Source organism: Spathaspora passalidarum (genome assembly GCF_000223485.1).
Source record: "Spathaspora passalidarum NRRL Y-27907 unplaced genomic scaffold SPAPAscaffold_3, whole genome shotgun sequence".
Lineage (NCBI taxonomy): Eukaryota > Fungi > Ascomycota > Pichiomycetes > Serinales > Debaryomycetaceae > Spathaspora > Spathaspora passalidarum.
The window spans coordinates 1,478,969-1,498,177 of record NW_006767427.1 but is presented as its reverse complement, the minus strand read 5'-3'; the positions used below and the strand labels follow the sequence as shown (position 1 = coordinate 1,498,177).

The 19,209-nt window shown below is 36.5% G+C and overlaps 8 protein-coding genes across 8 annotated transcripts; 3 read left to right on the top strand and 5 right to left on the bottom strand. All coding sequences in view use genetic code 12, as the record gives it.

The window, feature by feature from the left end:
• Window positions 1–926: 926 nt before the first annotated feature.
• SPAPADRAFT_137802 (uncharacterized protein) lies at window positions 927–2,366 on the top strand (the record flags this gene model as incomplete). Its single annotated transcript, XM_007374824.1, has 1 exon — window positions 927–2,366. The coding sequence occupies one exon, from the start codon at window positions 927–929 to the stop codon at window positions 2,364–2,366; it is 1,440 nt and encodes a 479-aa protein (XP_007374886.1).
• SPAPADRAFT_55254 (Hsp90 cochaperone) lies at window positions 2,356–3,834 on the bottom strand (the record flags this gene model as incomplete). Its single annotated transcript, XM_007374823.1, has 1 exon — window positions 2,356–3,834. One exon carries the CDS (start codon window positions 3,832–3,834, stop codon window positions 2,356–2,358), a length of 1,479 nt encoding a protein of 492 aa, XP_007374885.1.
• SPAPADRAFT_71221 (Golgi transport complex subunit) lies at window positions 3,766–7,825 on the bottom strand (the record flags this gene model as incomplete). The annotated part of the gene is made up of 2 exons (XM_007374821.1): window positions 3,766–7,698; window positions 7,735–7,825. 2 exons carry the CDS (start codon window positions 7,787–7,789, stop codon window positions 5,402–5,404), a joined length of 2,352 nt encoding a protein of 783 aa, XP_007374883.1.
• SPAPADRAFT_60716 (2-(3-amino-3-carboxypropyl)histidine synthase) lies at window positions 3,947–6,641 on the top strand (the record flags this gene model as incomplete). Its single annotated transcript, XM_007374822.1, has 1 exon — window positions 3,947–6,641. One exon carries the CDS (start codon window positions 4,127–4,129, stop codon window positions 5,396–5,398), a length of 1,272 nt encoding a protein of 423 aa, XP_007374884.1.
• Window positions 7,826–7,996: 171 nt separating the features above from the next.
• Window positions 7,997–9,794, bottom strand: SPAPADRAFT_66337 (uncharacterized protein; the record flags this gene model as incomplete). The annotated part of the gene is made up of 1 exon (XM_007374820.1): window positions 7,997–9,794. One exon carries the CDS (start codon window positions 9,792–9,794, stop codon window positions 8,109–8,111), a length of 1,686 nt encoding a protein of 561 aa, XP_007374882.1.
• A 3,179-nt stretch (window positions 9,795–12,973) lies between these two features.
• IDP1 (isocitrate dehydrogenase (NADP(+))) lies at window positions 12,974–14,662 on the bottom strand (the record flags this gene model as incomplete). The annotated part of the gene is made up of 2 exons (XM_007374819.1): window positions 12,974–13,087; window positions 13,144–14,662. The coding sequence occupies one exon, from the start codon at window positions 14,617–14,619 to the stop codon at window positions 13,351–13,353; it is 1,269 nt and encodes a 422-aa protein (XP_007374881.1).
• A 2,047-nt stretch (window positions 14,663–16,709) lies between these two features.
• On the top strand, window positions 16,710–18,311 carry SPAPADRAFT_50253 (uncharacterized protein; the record flags this gene model as incomplete). The annotated part of the gene is made up of 1 exon (XM_007374818.1): window positions 16,710–18,311. The coding sequence occupies one exon, from the start codon at window positions 16,710–16,712 to the stop codon at window positions 18,309–18,311; it is 1,602 nt and encodes a 533-aa protein (XP_007374880.1).
• Window positions 18,312–18,381: 70 nt separating this feature from the next.
• Window positions 18,382–18,823, bottom strand: COX8 (cytochrome c oxidase subunit VIII; the record flags this gene model as incomplete). Its single annotated transcript, XM_007374817.1, has 1 exon — window positions 18,382–18,823. One exon carries the CDS (start codon window positions 18,801–18,803, stop codon window positions 18,534–18,536), a length of 270 nt encoding a protein of 89 aa, XP_007374879.1.
• Window positions 18,824–19,209: the final 386 nt, after the last annotated feature.

Genomic DNA, 19,209 nt, shown 5'->3' with positions numbered 1-19,209 from the left:
GGAATGGTCTAAACTGCCTATGGAAATTTTGCAACATAACACTATTTTCGAGGATCACTTTGTTATCAATTTTTATGTAACAACGCATTCTAAGCTCAATAAAGACACGGTCTCTAGTCAGGAAACATTTAATAGATTGCTAGTTTGTGTCTGATAGAGAACTCAACTTTCATTGCTCCAGTGTAGATTGGTTGCTAAATGCTAGAAAAATTTAGAACCATTTAAAGAGCAAAACTGATTTAAACTTTATAATATTGAGGAACATCGCATTAGAACCTCTTCCACCCTATAAGCCGGATAAACTTACCAAAGTACCCAGTCTTGTATTTAGATTCTGGTCATTTGTCAACTGATCTAATTTGATTCTAGAAATCCTTTTAAATCGACTTATTGGCAATTAATGGTACATTGTTATGGAAACTGGAATCACACGAAAAACTCACAATATCCAAACATAGATATTTTGAGTAACTTTGCATGGAGGTACCTTTTCTCATCCTTATATTTAGTTAAATGAATTTCTTACATGTTAATGTTAAGAATCTATCACTGGTTAAGACATTAGGTGTTCACAAAAAGCACCAGTTTTTGAATGATCAACTCTAGGAATACATGCAACGATTCTATCTCAAGAAACTATTTAGATCCATATATTCCAAATTTGGATTTATCCTAAGAAGCATCACAAGGTTATATTTTGAATAGCAAAGAATATCTGGACCCCTTTTCTTGCATCCTAAATATTTTGCTGCAACATAATTTCCTAAAAAGGAAAGTGGGGGAAAAGAAGTGTCGTACTAATCCTATTTGGGTATTATGGCATGATCGGTCACATTGTCACAAGATCAGTTACAACAAAGAGCTATACTTTAAACAATGCCATCCAGAAAGAGTTAACAATTTCGATTGCGTTTCATTAAGCAAGCATGAAAATTTCAACCCTCAAGGGAGCCACCTCATTGTATCGAAACGCCGCTAATCTACCTAATGAAGATATCATACAAATTACAAACCTAACTAGCAAGTTATTACGTACTATTACAGCTATAGTGATAAGATATATTAGGTTATCCATAAAGAATATTTTCTTTCTGAGATCAACCCTTGCTTCGTTTGCTTTTGCCTATCTCTTTGATGTTGTGCCTCGACTAACAAATCGTATATTCTATCTCGTCACTCATTTCGAATTCCGAGAGATACCAAAAGAAGTTACCAGGATTTTAATAGCGCCCTTTGATGCTACTCATTTCCCAGTTTTTGTTGCTAGGTTAATTGCAACTTTGAACACATTTGCACCACTTTGCAAACAATTTATACTGAATTTTGTGGAACAAGATGATTCCGAAGTTGGATTCGCTGGTATTTTCATGGCTGGTTTTCTATCAGCAATGTTAAACTTCCCTAGATTTCAAAAAGAAAAGTTGAAACATGACAGGTATTATACTTTAGATTGGACTTTGATTTTGCTAACAAGAATGATAGAAACTTTGGTGGTAACAGGCACGCACCTGAGCAAAAGATTCAACATTTGGAAGCCTATAGCCGAACATGGAGACGTATGGCTTTTCATCATTGCAAACTATATTGTTATGGACACCTGGGTATTTAAACCTTGGAAATTAACTCCAGAATATCGACAGTGGATATCTAAAGCATCTAATTTGGATGAAGACATCACAGAAGGATTGAGATATATACAACAGGACAAGATTGACTATTCAACTGGAAAGCAACAAGTTGATTCTACAAATGAGCATTTTATGAAATTGTGTGTGAAATACAAACGTGATATTGAACTAGGGGATATTTCCAAACAGCCAAAGCTACCATGTACCATTTTCCATCAGTTTAGAACAGATAGCTGTTTAATGAACTCCCTCGTTCAATTTAAGTACGAATTTAAGTTTGCCTTTCGAATATATACATTCTTAAATTTATTCGCTTACGTATTTATCCGTCGATTTCGAGGAAGCATTAAACGACTAGTATGGAATTCAATCAGATCCTCAATGTTTTTGGGGACAGCATCCCTAATACGATGGTGGACATTTTGTTTCATCCGCAACTATCATCCTCCTATTCAATCACAAAGGTTTTGGGACTTAGCTGCTATTAAGTTGTCCAACCTTTTGAGTGGTTTATCTATATTAGTTGAAAGTCATCATAGACGGAAAGAATTGTCAATGTTTGTTATTCCCAAGGCTCTAGGTACATTTGTGGACCCAACTGTCAATGATTTCAATATCAAGATAGAGATTGTGGCTTTCAGCTTAAGTTTTGCCACATTAATAGCATTTGCAAGGACTAATCCTTCCAGATTAAGAGGTTTGGTGGGACGAGCATTGAGTTATGCAATTAAGAATTAGTCTGTTGTCTATAGACTTGATACAGCTCCTCGGCAATTAATTCAATTTCCTGTAGATTCAAAGCAATAATTTCTGCATCTTCTTCAATGTCTTCACCATCCTGCTTATCAAGCCCCATCTTCTCAAAAGTTATGTCTGTCTTTGACACCTTACAATATTCTTTCTTTAAATCGTATGCCAATTTACGGATCACAGACTCACTAATGTTGTCACTAATCAAGTAAGCCACCAAATCTTCTAACCAGATTTTATCATAAACGTAATAAACATCGTGGAATCTAAACAACTCCTTCAAATCTAATAATGCCTTCAAAATTAAACGCTTACCACCTCTTAAGTTATAATATACATCTTCCCACACTTTCATCACTAGCTTGAAACTTCGATGGAAAGGGTATGCAAGTGCACGCCTTATGCATGTAATTACTGCAGCCCGAAGGACATTGTCGGAGTTATCTGGATTCAGAACTAGTTTTGAATCAAGGAAAGCAAATTGAGGGACCAACTTACCTATCGTCCATGCACTTTCTATGTTGTGATCACCTTCTGTTTCACGCAATTCAAAATGATAAGCAAACAACAAACAAATTACCAAGATAAGAATCTCTTGGTTATATGAGGCGTCAATAAGATAAGATCTTCGAGGCAAGTTTTGCATTTTCTCTTGCTCGTCTTTGGTAAACTCGACATCCATTACATTGGTTCGTTCAGATTCAGGAATTGAACCTTGTGTTTTGTACCATTTTAAGAATTGTCTAATAAGAGGATTCTTCCACTCGAGCAAATCTTGGAACAGCTTGTCATCATCAGCAGTCGGATACTTTTCCATAATATAATCAGCTGCATAAATCTCTGCATCAAACTTTATATTCTCCTTAATTAACCTTTCAATGACTCTATCTGATGCGGTGGTAGTTTCAGGATCTCCAACTTCATTGATATCATTCCCATTAGTTACAGAAATGCCGACCAATTTATCATACTGATTATTAAATCCATATTTGACTCCAGATAGTTCCTGGTTGTTAGGAATTTCCTGCTTGATTTCCCAATCGAAAGCTTCACCTTCTTGAACCACGTCCCTGGGTTTACCATCCATAGTATTGTCAATATCCAATTCCTCAATTAATGGACCCGAAACTTCAGCTTTCAGACTAGTATTTTCATTCAACCGTGCAAGCAACTTTGAAGTCAAGTCTAAATCTGGAAACACTCTTCCTCGTTCTTCCTTGGGAATTCGTATTCTAACCACTTCTTCTTTTGAATCATATTCTGCCTTCGACCTTTCGTCATCGACGCAGGGGAAAGGTAAACGAATACGTAAATAGTATGGAGGGAGGGAAAAGATGAATAGCTCATTATCTACTATCATTTCTATTTGAGTAGCCGAGAATCGGATATGTGATATCTTGACGTTTATATAAATGAACTCATCATCTTGAGTAACTTCGAAAAAGGGGGTAATCATTTCCTGTATATTATGGAATATTTTAAAGCAATTGTAGCTGGAATCGTGTAGTTTTAACAATTGAGATGAAGAAGAAATTAGCGATGAGCTAAAGAACTTTTACGGTTGCGCTCGCTTGATGATTCATAACCGTTAACTATTCCCAATTAGGAAACATGTGTGTGCCGCACGATGTGCGGTGGGTTGTAACAAAATTTTCTTAGGAAATTATGAACACTATTCCGAACTTGTATACAAGTACCTAGCCCATTCTAGATACTTGTTTAATATTGAGAATAATAATATATATATAATGTCCAACGAAGACACTATCAAATCAACCAGACCAAGGCGGAGATTTATTGGTCGTAAACCTGTGGACTCAACGTCTTCCTCGGAAGCAACGGAGTCTCCATTAGTAAGGAAAGCAAATCCCAATCGTCACATTGGTCGAGTTCATAATGCCATTCCATCAGATATTCTCGAGGACAAAGATCTTAACTCGGCCATTAAACTTCTTCCTTCAAATTACAACTTCGAAATCCACAAGACAGTATGGAACATTCGCAAGGCAAATGCGTCCAGAGTTGCCCTTCAGATGCCTGAGGGATTACTCATATACTCCCTTATCATTAGCGATATTCTCGAACAATTTTGTCAGGTGGAGGTAATAGTCATGGGAGATGTTAGTTATGGAGCCTGCTGTATCGACGACTATACCGCCCGTTCACTCGATTGTGATTTTATTGTTCATTATGCCCATTCCTGTCTTGTTCCTATTGATATAACTGCCATTAAGGTGCTTTACGTATTCGTGACCATTAATATTGATGAAACACATTTGATCAATACGCTCAAGCTTAATTTTGAAAGAGGAACCCAGTTGGCAGTGTTTGGTACTATTCAATTCAATCCCACCATTCACAGTGTGAAACAAGTTCTTGAAAATGATCTCGAGAAACCACTTTATTTGATACCACCACAAACAAGGCCATTAAGTAAAGGGGAAGTGTTAGGATGCACTTCAGCAAGATTGGATAAGGAGCACATAAAAGCAATGATATATATCGGTGATGGTCGATTCCATTTGGAAAGTTCCATGATTCATAATCCGGAAATTCCAGCTTATAGGTATGACCCATATTCCCGTAAATTTACCCGAGAATATTATGACCAAAAGCAAATGATCACCGTACGTCAAGACGCAATAAACTCGGCTAAGAATGGTAAAAAGGTTGGATTGATCCTCGGTGCTTTAGGAAGACAAGGGAACCCACAAATTTTAGATAAATTGGAAGTGGAATTAAGCCGCCAGAATATTCAAGCGGTGAAGATTGTCCTTAGTGAGATATTCCCTCAGAAATTGGCCATGTTCAATGATGTTGATTTCTTTGTTCAAGTGGCCTGTCCTCGATTGTCTATTGACTGGGGCTATGCGTTTAATAAACCTTTATTGACTCCTTATGAGACAATGGTGATGTTGAACAAAGACGTTATGATGAATGAAGTATATTATCCTATGGACTACTATTCTAAAGATGGTTATGGAAGAGGAAATATCCCTGATCATACTAACGTTATATAGACCTTATTTGTCAAGTCCCAATAAAGTGTTTAGTTCATATTCTGTCCATGTGAATGAGTATTGTAAAAATTCATTATTAATGTCATTGAACCTTTTATAGAAGTGAACAAATTCTGTGAATGAAGTATTTATTACTTCTTCCACTGTAATTGGCGAATTCAATTTCATCAAGTTCAGCTGGATTTCTATTAATGCATTTGGTACAACCAGTTGAACTAAATCGTTTACTTTGGCCATTTCTTCAGAAGTATATAACTGGTTTTCTTTTATTGGTTCGTATACGACAACATCGAACATTTCATCGTTGTTTTGTTCCAAGGGACATATCATATTAGTGATGTTATAATAGTTGTATAAATTGCATTGTTTTAACAATTCTTCCAATTCGTATTGTTTTAGTTCTATAGTTAATTCATGGATCATATCATTCACTTCCAATACTTTTTCTGATAATAAACTAATGGGCATGATTTTACCTAGGATTAAATCAAGAAAATTAAGTCTTATGATTAATAAATCCTCTTTCTGGTCATGGAACAAATGGTTAGTGGATAAATGAAGATTGAAAATTTCAATGGGCTCATTAATAATTGACTTCATAAACTTGATATTGTCTTCCTCGGAAAAATTCATGATTGTTGGTGTGGTAATTTGATCGATGATTGGCAAGATATCAGAATAGAAATCAATGATCCATTCAGGGGGCTGTAAATCAAGGTTCAACTCCAATCGAGCAACATTACTAGTACGGACCGTTGCCAAACGATTAGTAATAATAATCATGATTCGCTCCCGGGACATGGTCACTAATTCTTGAATTGTATCCAAGAAATTACCCGTATTGCCTAATTGCTTCGAAAACATAAACGAATACAATTCCACAAGGTTGAATATTTGGTAAATTGTTGAAAGTTTAGTTTCACTGGATATGAGTGATTCGATTCTGGTCTTAATCGGTCTTGACAATGACTTGAGAATCCGATCGGTAATTTCAGCTATTATAGATTCAAATTCTTGTCTTACGTGCTCTTCATGCTCTTCCTCAAATGTAAATATATTCTTGATGGTTTCCGATTCATTGACTGCAACTGAATGAACATACGCAAGTAAGTCTCCCACAAATCGAACTGGATCATGGGCATTTATAAAAATAGGACGACTCAGATCTGCATTTGAAATGGACCTTTGCTTTTGGGAATTTACTTCCAGTTGCTGCTGCTGTTGCTGCCTCTGTTGTTGCTGTTGCTGGTCTAAATCACCTTGGATTTGGTTGTAAAACTCTTCAATCAATAGTTTGGAACGGGACTCACTGAAAGTGTTTATAATTTCATCAAAATAGTTCATCTGTCGTTTCAAATATTGGAAACATTTATGTAAAGTGATCAAACGAGACTTTAAATTCAAAGAATATAAGTTGTTTAGTGTCTTATTGGTGTAACTTACTATACGTTCCCTTGACTTGTTAATAATATGGTTGATTTTTGTCATTATTTTAACTCCCAATTGAGGATTGTCAATCGCTAATAAGATAGAACAATTTTCATTAATCAGCTCTGCCTTTTTAAGTGTTACAAAGAATTCCTCGTTCAATTCACCTTGACTCAATACAAACTCTTCATACTCATTCAAAGTAAACTTTTCTTTAAACACAATAAGTAAATTTTTTTGTAAACCCACTAATTGTTTCTCTTGATTGAGTTCAGACACCTTTGAATTAAACTCGGTAGAGAACTCGTAATTCTTGACAATTTTTTCATTAGTGGTTCTATTTAATTCATTCAACTGGTTCAATCGAGTTTCTATTGCTTTCAACTGTCTTACTAAAGGGGCATACTCTTTTAAAACATAACTCAGATTACGGATCAACTCACTCTCCACTTTTCCTCTCAATTTCTTTCTATTCATACTACCAATCAATCCAGGTTCTATCAATTCCAGGTCATTCTCACCAATAACTTTCTCCTGCAAATAGGTGAAAATCTCTCTGATACTGGCATCACTTAATGATTCATTCAATACACGGGCTAATCTGACATTTAAGTTTGTGTGTTGTTCACTCGTAGTGCTGACACCACTGCTACTCCCTTCCATGGCAGTTGGATCATCCTTTGATTCAAGAATAGAAAGTGACATCTTGGCATACTTCTCTGCCAAAGCATTTTCATTATTTGCTTCATCCCCTTCTCTAGTTCCGGATGCTTGAGAATCTCCTTTGAGAATTCGGGTTAAGTTATTAAGGTTGGAAAATCGTTTGCTGAGATTCTCAATGTTGGCAGGAATTGGGAGTGAAAGTGAAAGCGCTGGTTGTGGTGGAAGTGGAATTATATCATTGCTACCATCATTGGTTGTGTCTGATGACTTATTAAACGTTGTAAAGTCTATGTAGTCCATTTCAACGCGCCAATTGTATTGTTGTATTACGTGGCTAATGTGGCACCAACGTTCAATTGTTTAAATTTGGTTGTCAAAAATATCCAAACAAAAAAAACAAAAAAAAGAAAGCGAGTACGCGCTACCAATAAATAGTACAAATTAGCAACCAGATCACAACACAGCTATTCTTAAGATAACACCCTACTTGTAGTCTACAAAATTCAGTTGCAATTAATAATTATAACATTAAACAGAAAAAATACAAACTCGAAAAGAGAGCCTAATATTAAAACACCAGCCCATTCCAATATATAGCCTTAAATACCTCTATAGCAAATCATGATAGCAAATCATTAATCTTCATGCTTCCTCTTCGGAACACTGTTGGACTTTTCCTGATATCTGTCCTTAGCGAACTCACCATCAGATCTCGCTTCCCGTTTGGTAATACACCAGCAGCAACTAATAACAGCGAAGCAATCCCGGCATTAGTAATATCAAGGTTGGGGGTCGCTATTGGCTTAATTGTATAATTTGGTGTTTCTTCGTCAGAGCTGCTGTCATCAGATTTCACGTCACACATACCACGATAAGGCTGGGCCTGTGCTATTGATTGAAGGCATTTAGACGCATTGACTATATCTAGCATATCGGTATATGACATATTTGGTGAGCTGGAACTAGTGCGGTGGGTATTCGAAAAGATGGATGCAATGGTGGATGAAGAATTACTGGCATCACTATTGGGACTAAAGTGCTGTTTAGGAGATGAATCGGGGGTTTCCATTGGGAGTGGAAGAGGGCGAGGTCTTGGAAGGAATTGGTGGTCAAGAATCTCGGTTGTTTTGATTGGTGTGGATATGTGATTGACTATATTGACTGGCAATGGATTTTGCTTGGGCAAGTCCAATACTTGCTCATCAGTGATCTCATCTAATTTCAATTCACCAAACCCTCTTTCTCCTGGCTTCAAACAATAATCTGGGAAATCTTTTCCAAAAAGTGGAATCAATTCAAAGCGAATAAAATAACAGAACCGTCTGGCCAAGATGCGGCACAACTTGTATGGCAACCATGTTCCTTGGATTTTTAGAAATCCACCTCTGATTCTCTTTATGTATGGTTGGTACTGTTTTGGAGTTGATTCTAATAATTTCACAATGTCTGCCTTTTGGTGGGTAGACGCGTTTAAACTTGCTTTCCATATACCAGTAAGATGAACAAACCCTGTTTCATAATCCCAAATGATCCAATTATCATTAACCGAATACTCGTATACAGTGAGATATGGTCTAAATGGATCTATAGCTGCGGTAGAATACTTTTTGATTTCAATAGAAGCATATATTGAATTGAGGTGGTCATTAATATCAACTTTAGTGATTGGGTAATTAATAGTATTCAGGGGAATTGAAGATGACTGTTTCAGTTTAGGTTTAGGTTTATTAACTTTATGAGGCTTGTGCTTTTGTTTCTTGACGATGTTGGTTGTAGGAAATCTAGAAATCATGGCACCGCCGGACTTGTCCTTCTTCAGATACTTGAACACGGATTGGTAATACGAATGCTTAGATTTTGGAGAAGAACCAGTGCTCTTTTGGTGGTTGAACAACGAATGAACAGAAACGAGAGCGGAACTTCTGGGTGCAGCTTGGCTAGGACTAAGATAGTGCGAATTGATGGGGGCCAACACAAACGAGCTTACACCAACCGAACTGTTGCGTTGCGGAGATGGGGGAGTTATTGGATATGTTATTGGCTTAGTGGGAGGGGTAATTGGATCCTGGGTGTGGTAGGCCAATTTAAATCGAGGTAATTGAAACGAACTTGCAGCAGCCACAGCACTGGAAGAATTGCTAATTGGTGGTAAAGGAGATAACAAATGTGTCTGTTGATTAGGAATTGCAGCAGGATGGTGAATATTAAATGGTGAACCTAATGCGATGGTAGCTGAAGGCAATGGCAAGGGTAAAGAAGGTCTTCTTTGGTGGTGGTAATTGTAATAATCAGTTGACGGAATCATGATTAAATTTAAGGTTTAGTCGTAATTTTATTTTTCTGGTGCGCGAGATGGGGACGGGGGGGGGGGAGTGACCAGGGCTGAAAGTAGACTTCAGTCCGAGATGAGCAAGGCGTGAAATTTAGGTGCGAATGATTTTCCAAGGGGCAGTGAAACTTTGGAAAATCAAAATCGAGCGCAAAGGCAGTGGTATTATAAGCCAATAGATTGTGGATGGAAATGTCACACTAAATTGAAGTAACAAAACAATGGCACGGAAGAGGAGGGGGGTGTAGGCAGTAGCGGGAAAAATATTTTCTTCTCGTAGTGGTGGTGGTGGTGGTGGCAGTGATTAAAAATTCAAATATTTTTGTTGCTGCTATTCTCGGAGCGCTGGAGGGGAACGAAATTTGGGGGTAATCTTATCGTGGTGAGATAAAAAGTGTGAGCTCTCAAAAAGTAGTTAAATACTTGAGATTCTCAAAATTATAGCAACGTAACGGTGTGAATTGCAAATGAGGACGAGTTGAATCTTGGCCCCTTTAAATCAAACCCAACACTGAGGGGATATGTCGATGTAATGTACGTTAAAAGTTTCGATGCAACTGAAACGAAGTGAGCAAAGTGTGATCTGTTTTTTTTTATTTTTCTTCTCTTACGCCTTGGAACAACTACTATGAAATATTAAATTTTCAACAAATCAAAGCTTGAACAAAGGGGGGAATACCAAAGGGGAAAACAGAATAATGGGAAACAATGAACGTCTTCGATCGAGGATCTTTTTCTTTATATAAAATATTGATCCTTCAAAAAAAAAAAAAGAACTGGTACGATCAATTAAACAATCAAAAAAAATACTGGAAATATGATGACCTTTTTTTTCACCCCCTGAAATACCTAAACTTTGATAAGGGACAAGTGATAACTAGTAACAGGGAAAAGGTATACGAGCAATCTGATGACTTGGGTTAACTGAGTTTGATTTGATTGGTTCAAAGTCGGGAGTTAAATGGAATTTATTAGTGGGTAAGCAACTGTTGATAAACTTGTGACTTTGGTTATGAACTTTCTTTGCGTCACACTTGATTGCAAAAATCTGGAAAATTCGGAAATTTATGACAGTCCGAAAATTTAATTCTTTGAATCGAAATCGAAAGACTGATCTGCAAATTCAAGCAATATGTAATATGAACCGATAAATGGATGTTCTAAAATTTTCGGGTTATTCGGCCTATTTATATACAAGGCTATGATTAAGCTTGATGTAGGCGTACCAGTAACTATCTGACAATGATGTAATTTATAGTTTCTGGCTTATTATTTTTCTCTTTGTTCTTTTATTCTCTGCGTCTGGAACCTTTTTTTTTTCCAAGCGGCACAAAGATCGACTCTATTGTTTCGAAAATGGGGCGTACTAAATGTTTTCAACTAGATGGTATTAATACGGGAAGCGCTAACAACCAAACCTGATGTAAAACTGATTCTAAAAACAAGAAATGTTGAGGATAATTTGACTTAAATTTATACTTTTCTTTTGTGGTAAATTTTGATTGTATTTTTTTCAAATACGTTTACATAATTTAATAAAAAGTATACAAGAGTAATACAATTCAATTGTCGCAATAATCTCTCTATCTCTAACCATTGGAAGGTGATGACAAATTTTGGAGCTGCAAGACAATGGAACAATTAGATAAGGGGCAGTAATGTCAACAAAAACAATGCTTTATTGATTACTTAAGCAGAGCTTTTGACTTATTGTTATTATTAATATTAGACCCTTCCATTGGCTAAGTCTAGTCAAATGGAAGGTTCTAAGACTTGATATTGAACCGAGTTGAAAAATATCCCCTCATTATTCTCCTCTTCTGCCCCCACCCCTCCGTTACGTAAATGAAAAATCTATTTTAATTATTTTTGAGAGATATTTTTGAAAACTTCAACTCAAAATTTCATGTTACCTTAGCTCGATTCCAAAGTTTAAACGTAAATACATTCTACTTGTTCGTTTGTAATTACTTTATTTTAAACTTTTCATTTGGACAGTTAGTAAAACGCAAAGTTACTCATAGATTGATAACCATGTTGTCTTGGCGTTCGATTATACTTGTCGGTTGCTAGTTTCCTTGAGCACTTGCTGTTATTCTTAACAATCAAAAAAAAGGAAGCAAATACGGGAGGGGTAAGTAGAATAAGCAGGTACGACGGTCAAAATGCCGCGTCTTTGTCATCTTAGCCAATAACAAAGAGATGATTGAGCCAAAGTGGCTCACTTCCGGAGTGATTTCCAGAAGGGTAGTCTCGGAGTGCAAGTTTCTTTTTTTAAACTTTGATTTATTTTTTTCAAATAAACTGGTTCTATACATAATCACAACGTCATTTCTCCAACCCTTGATTATAAATTGAATTATGTAAGTGGCTTGGACTGTTTTATCTTCTGTTCTATACGTAATTATCTAATTATAGCAATTGTTTAAAATTACGCAACAATAAACATATGTGGCTGATTACCCTTGAGTAACTTCAAAACAAGCATGAATACAATATGACATATTACATATTCAATTTCAGCTCTATTACGTAAATCGATACCACAATAGTGAAAAAGAAATATTGTAGAAATATTGTTCCACGGTTGTATTTCAAATCTCGTCTCCTATAGATCATCTCCCGTCATATCCATTGTTTGGACGTTCTAGAATTAAGTAACCTCGAACCGTTGATTTCTAATAACATAACTGCGCAAAAAATTTTGTTTGCGCTTTCTCCCCCTCTCCTATTATGATGTCCAGCCTTTGATTACCTCATCATTACAACATAGCTTACCTCATCTCCTGATGTTGCCACATTGAATAATGGCTTACGTATGCTACAATTACTTGATGAAACATCAGCCCTGTTATCTTTCAGTAGGAAGTCGGTTCCCGCGCCTCTACAAATAAAAAATTCATCTTATCAAAGTAACCACCTTCCAAGTAGACCCTAAAAGCTTTGCTAACCATCCCAACAACCATGTAAGCTCTTTGTAAGCAATTGTCAAATGTAATCCCTATTATTTTTTTGTCTTTTGTTTGGCTGTAAAACGTTTAAGAATCTGGCTGCGCAAAAATTAACAAGCTGGAAGGGGGGACGAGGCCAGTGCTCGCTCTCCCACCTTTTTTTGTCATTTTTCTATTCGAAATTATTCGAAAATATGCGCTAGTAAATACATATTCAACTTGAACACCATAATGACAGGAATAAGGTTGAGGAGGATGAACAATATTGCTCTCCAGATGAGGTTTAACTCGACTGGTCAGAAGCCAATTAGTCCTCATGTACGTATATTTTGTCAACTGATCAAATTTGAAAACCAGCAATCTAACAAACCTAGTCTGTCTTCTATAGACAGTTTTCGAAACCCTTCCTTAAGATATGTGGTATTAGCTTGGTCTCATATTATTCATTGATGTATCTTTGGGAGTATCTCGAACTGGAAACTAAATCACAACAAGAAGTGGCTTGAATTTCGGATGGTCTAATTTAAAAATCCCAATTACAGAAAGTATTTATTTATGTATATCTAGAAAGTATAAACAGTCTATACAACAACCTTTGTCTTTAATTTATCAGCAACAGCATCCAAGAATTCAGTGGTTGTAACATAGGAAGCTCTATCGGTTCTACCAGTAGCTAAAGCTAAATCCTTGGTCATGATACCGTCTTCTTGAACAGTGTCAATAGTAGCCTTTTCAAGAGTGTTGGCGAAATCAACCACATCTGGAGTGTTATCTAATCTACCTCTTTGAGCAATACCTCTGGACCAAGCAAAGATAGAAGCAATTGAGTTGGTAGAAGTTTCTTTACCTTGTTGATGTTGTCTATAATGTCTAGTGACAGTACCGTGAGCAGCTTCGGATTCGAAGGCCTTTCCATCAGGGGTCATCAATACGGAGGTCATTAACCCGAGAGATCCAAAACCTTGGGCAACAATATCAGATTGAACATCACCGTCGTAATTCTTTAATGCCATGACAAATCCACCCTTGGATTTGATCATTTGGGCAACCATATCGTCGATTAATCTATGTTCATACCATAAACCCTTGGCTTCGAATTCCTTAGCATAGTCAGATTCGTAAATTTCTTGGAAAATATCCTTGAATCTACCATCGTATTTCTTCAAGATGGTATTCTTGGTAGACATGTACAATGGCAATCCCTTGGTCAAAGCCATCTTGAATGAGGAATGGGCAAAACCTCGAATAGATTCATCGGTATTGTACATAGCTAAACCGACACCAGTACCCTTATAATCGTAAACAGTTCTGGTTTCTGGAGCTCCACCGTTGGCTGGAGTGAAGGTTAATTCCAACTTTCCTGGTTCAGTGATAACCAAATCAGTAGCCTTATATTGATCACCATGAGCGTGTCTTCCAATGACAATAGGTTCCTTCCATCCAGGGATTAATCTAGGAACTCTTGGAATGATGATACTTTCTCTGAAAACAGTACCTCCCAAAATGTTACGAATGGTACCGTTAGGAGAGAGCCACATTTTCTTTAATCCGAATTCTTCAACTCTGGCTTCGTCAGGGGTAATGGTAGCACATTTAACACCAACACCATATTCCTTAATAGCATTAGCAGCATCAATGGTAATTTGATCATTGGTGGCATCACGAGATTGAATACCTAAATCGTAGTATTTCAAGTTAACATCTAAGTATGGAGTAACTAATTGTTCACGGATACGGTGCCAGATAATTCTGGTCATTTCATCCCCATCAAGTTCAACGATTGGGTTGGTGACTTTAATCTTAGCAAGAGTCTTGGTGGTGCTTGAGAATGAACGTGCTGCTCTAATCATAGTGGCGAATTGGATATTTCTGATCTGAGGAAAAGGGGATCTTATTGAAAAGAGATCGGAGATGAAAAATTTCATTGGTAGTTTTTTAACCTCTTATTAATTAGCGCGGTTAGTAATCTTTTTTTTTTTCCCACTGTGAGTCAACACAAGATACACCGGTGTAAAATGCCGGAATCGGACCTGAATCCGAAAATGATTGATTTATAAATTGAAAGCTAAATTCAGAACAGATGGCACCCGTAACTAATAGCAAGTAGGTGTAAACATGGTATAGTTTATCCAAGTTCCAAGAGTACCGATTTTATATGCAAAAGATTACATGCTCAACTTATCCTCACATTCACTAATAACCATTGTTCGACATTAGGAAAAGGCAAGCTCCTGATATCCTTTGACATTCAAGATTAGAACTATAAACGATAGAACTGTATCCCAAAAATAAATCTGAAGTAGTCAGAAAGTTTCCGTTAAACCTTCTCCGGCTCAACTAAGACAGTTATCTCTATGAAGGTGTTGATCTTCCAATATACGTCAGACATTTCTTGAGCACGTCTAATTATTTGGTAAACATTTACCATTGGAGTCTCTCATGATATGTCACCTAACACACGTACATTTCTGTTGTTTGCCTACCATATTACCGTGGTTCAAAAGGGGAGTTTACAATTATTGGGTTGTGCATTTTTTTTTTACAACCAATTTATATATTTTGTTCCAAGCTCAATAATCAACAGACAATATCAACAAATGAACTTGGAATTACCTTATATTTTCTGTGGCATGTGTTTCGAAAATGAGAGAAAGAGAAAGAGATAAGTATAACAGACTTGAAGAAGCTCTATTTGACATTTTGTTGCACGTTTAACGTGTAAACATCAAATACAATGCATGTTCCACCCTAAACCTTATTCTCGTATATATTTCTAACCTTAAAACTAAACTTGTTTGGCAATACAGTGATTTTTTTCATATTCCAAACCCGAAATGTTTCTATTGTACCAATGGATGAATGCCCCCAAGTCCGATTAATGCAGCACTTTGTTCCTAGTCCATAGCAGGTAAAAGGATTGGTTACCTGTGTCAAATTTCTGTACTGCAGTTTATTTGAAATAGTGGAGCATCCACAAAAAAAAAGAACAAGTCCAAGAATGGTTCAATAACATTAGCTATAGTGTTCTGCTTGCTGCTAGTTCTCCTATACCACAAGGAATCCCCCCCCCCCCCCCAGAACAACTGCGTTCTTTTGCAGAACCAATTAAAATAATCAACGTGCCAGTTCAAAGTTCAGGTTTAGTTACATATCCAACACAAGTAGAAGTGGTAGTGGAGATTCTAGAAGTAATTTTCTAAACAATTAAGGTAAACGAAAGAACCATTTTGGCAAAAACCTCAAGATAGTTAACAAATTAATTGGCTTCTCCAATTACTGCAAATATGAGAATCGGTAGTAGTGCATTGGTAGCAAGTTTAGATTCCAATGAAAATCAAGTGGTTGGTTCTATGTTGCATTCAACCAAAAAAGTATTCTACTGAGAACATTCACAAACAGCCAGCTTCAACTTTGAATCCAAGCTTGCAAAACGATGCTTCACCATACTTTAGAAATTAGGAACCGTTTTGAAGTTTACAGGTTATTAGTGATGATTTACAGGTTTGAGTTGACAAAATTACACACGAAAAAGAAAAATGTTTGGATTCAAATCATTGCCGTTTTCATTTTGCTTCAGCTCAAACTGTTGGAATAAGGAGTAAGTTGAATATAGTTGATTGTAATCATCAGAGCAATCAACGTACAAATACACCCAAGGCGTTTACATTTACTTATTTCAAACTCCACCCTTTTTTTTCTTTCTTCTAACTCTGTATTATCATCACCAGGATTTCACATTTGAGGAAATCATATTAAAGTGAACAAGGAAAGAGAGGGAGATTATACATATATCAAGATATACCAATACCAGAGAAAGGCTGGATCGGATCTGTATATGTCTAATTTCACATCATTTCTACACCTGTACAATTAGCACGTCTATTCTTAATACAAAGCATACACGCATACAAAACAAACAAACGAACAAACACAAACAAAAATGGCTGGGGATGAATTCGATGCCGAATACTACAAGAGTCTCCTAAATTCCCTAACGATCAATTCTAGGGCAGTGATCACTGAACTAACCTCATTGGCTGAAGAACATATCGATAATTCCATGGAGATTACAAAAATGATCGAAGATCGAATTAAGAGGTGTGTTCCTAAACAGAAACTATTTGCATTTTACTTGATGGATTCAATAGTGAAGAATATTGGTAATCCATATAACATTATTTTCAGTCAGAATCTATTTAAAACTTTTGTGGAGACATATAGTTTGGTTACGGATACTCCGACGCGACAAAGTTTGATTAACTTGTTTAGAACATGGATGCTGGGGAAGAATAGTGGTGGAGGCGAGATATTTCCCGCAGCAGTATTGGCTAAAATTGAAAAGTTTATAATCCAGGCTACGACTATCCAAGGTGGTGGATCGAGCATTATCAATCAAACAACTATCAGTGATGGTATTCCCACATCGAAGTTAACTCCAGATATGTTGCTTAGAGAAGGCAGAAGTTTATTGCATTACGTTATTACTTTGGACAAGGCATTGGATAAGAAGATTGACGAGAATAAACAATATTTAGATAAGAAAGATGAAGATTTCAAATTCGTGCATGAAATCGAAATACGAAGGAATTTACTTGTGCTGATTATAAACGAAACAATGGATTCAGTCTACTTTGATGTTCAAGGTAGCAATGACGATACTAAGTCATTGGGTGCATTCACGGTTCAAAATAATAAGTTTGAGGATCATGTTGCGAAATATCAAACAGATTTGAAGTCGGTAAGGAAAGAATTGGATGAACATTCATATCAGCAAGATCAGTTCTTGAAGAAATTTGACGTTAAAATAAAGGAGTTAATAAGTAAAGAAAAACTCAAAGAGGAGAAATTGAAGGCAAAGCAAAAGATCTTTCAATATTTGGAAGATAATAAAGTTGTGATTGATTATCAACCTGACATTGATTATTTCTCAAATATAACCCGCGATATTCACAAAGATCCTAAATTTGTATCTTTAATTAATAGATGGGGTAAAACTCCAGTGTATCGTCAAGAGAATAAACTGGGACAGAATAAAAGAGATGAAAAGCAAAATGAAAGAGACAATGGAAATAAATCGGAAGGGAACAGTTTAGGTTTTAATTTCGGATCGATAGACTTTAATGAACTTTCCCTGAATGATCTGGAACCGCTGTCGACATTATTAAGCTCGAGTTTAGGATCAAGTTTCCTTTTGGGTAGTAACAGTAATGATAATGACGACGACGACGAAGACCAAGAAGAACAAGAAGAAGAAAATGCGCACGATAATCCACTTTTCACAAGGATACGACCACCGACCCCTCCACCAAGATCTCTAACCATAGGTTCGTCGGTGGAGGAATCACCTAAAAAACTCAGCTTTAACGATTACAAACAGCATAAATCGGTATTGGCGTCTGCGCCGATTGAGTCGATGGCTACACCACCCCCACGTCCCCCATTACAACATGAAATAACAGTCGAGAGAAAATCTAGTTTGAAAAAGAGGTCAATTGGAGGAGATTTTAATCGGGTGGTTAAAAAGGTTAGATTTGATATCTAATAGAGAGGTAGTAGTAGCATCAGTAGCAGTAGTAGGAGCAGTAGAAGCATCAACAATAAACAAAAATAATCATAAACTTGAATATATATTGGGTTTGGGATTATACACTATATGAATATATCAATATTCCGTCTGGTAGTGGTGGTAAATCTTTCTGTATTTGATGCAAGGAAATCATAAAGTTGAACTGAAAATTAAAGTAGTGTAAACAAAACTTCCTATCTAGTCAGACTTGGCTAAAGAACCAGACTTCTTCAAGTGCCACCAGGTGGTGATGAATGGGAAGGCAAAGAAAGTACCCATGATACCGAAGAAGAAAACGGAGAATGGGATAACCTTTCTACCAACAACCTTGAATGGAATATTGGAGTATGGACCTTCAGCTGGAGTACCGTAAATTTCGTTCATGGCTCTGGCAGAAGATTGGAAGTTTCTTCTAGCGGTGGTTCTGGCGGTGGATGGTAATCCTCTTAATCCTAATCTGGTCAACATTGTCAATTGTGTGTGTAGGTATATATGAATAAATCAGTTACTAGTACAGGCTTTTGAAATGTTTTAAACCTAACAGGAAGCAGGGAAAGGAAAAAAAAAACTTTGGCCCATACATTTGGGTGGGTCGTGCGCTTTGTCCAATTATATAATCCAATAAAATCTCATTGGTTTAGAATCTTTTTTTTTCTGCATCGTACTATCAAACACAGCCAGACAGACAGACAAATAAAAAAACCAACTGATTTTCAAACTCCGTGTTATATTTATTCTAATAGATAAACATATACATATTACACATACAATGGCTATCGCTCCTATCACCGGTACTTTAAAGAGAAAGATTTTGACCGATATCACTATTGGGTTTGCTTGTGGTTTTGGATTGGCTACCCTCTACTGGCAATTG